The sequence below is a fragment of the Triticum dicoccoides genome, chromosome 7A, assembly GCF_002162155.2.
Source record: "Triticum dicoccoides isolate Atlit2015 ecotype Zavitan chromosome 7A, WEW_v2.0, whole genome shotgun sequence".
Lineage (NCBI taxonomy): Eukaryota > Viridiplantae > Streptophyta > Magnoliopsida > Poales > Poaceae > Triticum > Triticum dicoccoides.
The window spans coordinates 673,868,958-673,870,768 of NC_041392.1; the positions used below are offsets into that span (position 1 = coordinate 673,868,958).

General features: G+C 59.0%; 1 protein-coding gene across 1 annotated transcript; it reads left to right on the top strand.

The window, feature by feature from the left end:
- The first annotated feature begins 173 nt into the window (after nucleotides 1-173).
- Nucleotides 174-650, top strand: LOC119329009 (auxin-responsive protein SAUR71-like). The gene has a single exon (XM_037601991.1). The coding sequence runs from the start codon at nucleotides 174-176 to the stop codon at nucleotides 459-461; it is 288 nt and encodes a 95-aa protein (XP_037457888.1). The 3' UTR covers nucleotides 462-650.
- The last annotated feature ends 1,161 nt before the right edge of the window (nucleotides 651-1,811 follow it).

A 1,811-nucleotide genomic window follows, 5' to 3' on the forward strand; every position in this document is an offset into this window, starting at 1 on the left:
GATCCAATCAACCATTCCATCGCCTATAAAAGGAGAGCCAACGCCAACGCCAAGAAACACAAACACACATGTAAATTCAGATCGATCGAAATCTAACCTCTAGCTAACAGGTAACAGCTAGCTATATATATATACTAGCTAGTATCTCCTACGTTCGTCAGCGATAAACCGCGATGAGGGAGCTGATCCGGCGGCTGAGCTTCTCGGATCGGGTGAGCGATGGCAACAACGGCGGCGTGCCGCGCGGGTGCGTGCCGGTGCTGGTGGTGGGCGACGGCGAGGAGGAATGCGAGCGGTTCGTTGTGAGGGTGGAGGCGCTGCGGCACCCGTCGCTGTCGGCGCTGCTGGAGATGGCGGCGCAGGAGTTCGGGTACAAGCAGGAGGGCATCCTCCGCGTGCCCTGCGCCGTCCACCAGTTCAGGCAGGCCCTCACCACCGCCGCCGTCTCCAAGAACTACTAATTAGTACTAATTAATTCTTAGTTAATCCATCGGTTGACTTCTTCGGGTAATTAAGGAGCGATTCCTTGGTGCCGTTGAATAGTTGACTCTCCTACACCACGTTTCTTCTCTCTTTGCCTTTTGATTTCTCTGGTTGGTCAATGACATGAGAAGGTTGCCATATGTGTGCACTTTGTAATGCACATTGTAATTTACGGATAGACATCCTGTCATATAAATAACAAGTGAAATAACTGATTATTCGGTACGAGCGTGGCTATTCTACACCCACAGACATTGCATCCCCGCTACACCCATGATTGAAAACTTATCATAAAGAAATAAAAAAATCCGGAACTTTGCAGATCTGATTAGAGCAAATGTTTTTAGCCGAAAAAGGGTTTCCCCCGCTTTGTATACAAAGCAACCAACCGAATCATACATGGATAGGTGCTGGGGCGGAAGCAGCACAATCACGCCCAAAAGAAACAACAGAGAAAGAGCAAAAGAAACAAATGCCGACAACGGCGGATCAACAAAAACGAAGAAGTCTCGCGATCGCTAGGCCCACCGAGTTCATCCACTAGGCTCCAAGACTCCGAAGCGCCGGCACCAATCAACACCTCCAAGAAGGATCGCGACGATGACGACGCTGCTGCCAAGGGTTTCCCCCGGTACACGACGAGGCGAGAGGAAGAGAAGCCCCCGACGCCCTCCCGGAAGGACAGGCGGCACCCACAGGCGCCACCGCGCCGGAGTCGGCCACGCCGACAGGGGTTTCCCCCGATCCCAACCCGCACCTCGGGCGCTTCAGATCCCGCCACCAAACCAACCACCACCCTGCGCCAACGCGGTCGTGAGGCCTCCACGCCGTCTCACCACGGCACCGCGAAGTGAGGACAGCACGACGAAGAATCAGAGCCGGGACTAGGGCATCAGCACCATCGGCACGCGGGAGGGCCCCACCTCCACTGTCAGCGACAGTAGCCGTCCGGACGCAATAGCAGGAGCACACCAGGCCCGTAGGCCCACAGGCCCGGCCGAGCCCTCGTGGGCCCGTAAAGCTCCCGCCTTCGCGCTGCTGCCGGCACGCCATCGGCGTCGACGCCCCAAGTCCGAGCCGCTCCTCCTCCTCACCACGCCGCAGACAACGAGACCATGCCGGGGGGCCGGCCCGCTAGGGCCCCATCTGGGCCCGACGTGCCCAGATCTGGGCCGGGGGCGCGACGACGGCCACCCAGCACCACCACGCCGCCTCGCCACCAAGGAGCGGCGCCGTCACCACGCCGGTCGCCGGCCGCCACCACAGGGCCGCCGGACCGCAGCCAAGCCGAGCTGCACCGCCGCCGCCTCCCTGCCCCGGGAAGGGAG

Coding starts and splice junctions, on each gene's coding strand:
- LOC119329009 (XM_037601991.1), top strand. CDS start 174: ATGAGGGAGCTGATCCGGCGGCTGAGCTTCTCGGATCGGGTGAGCGAT.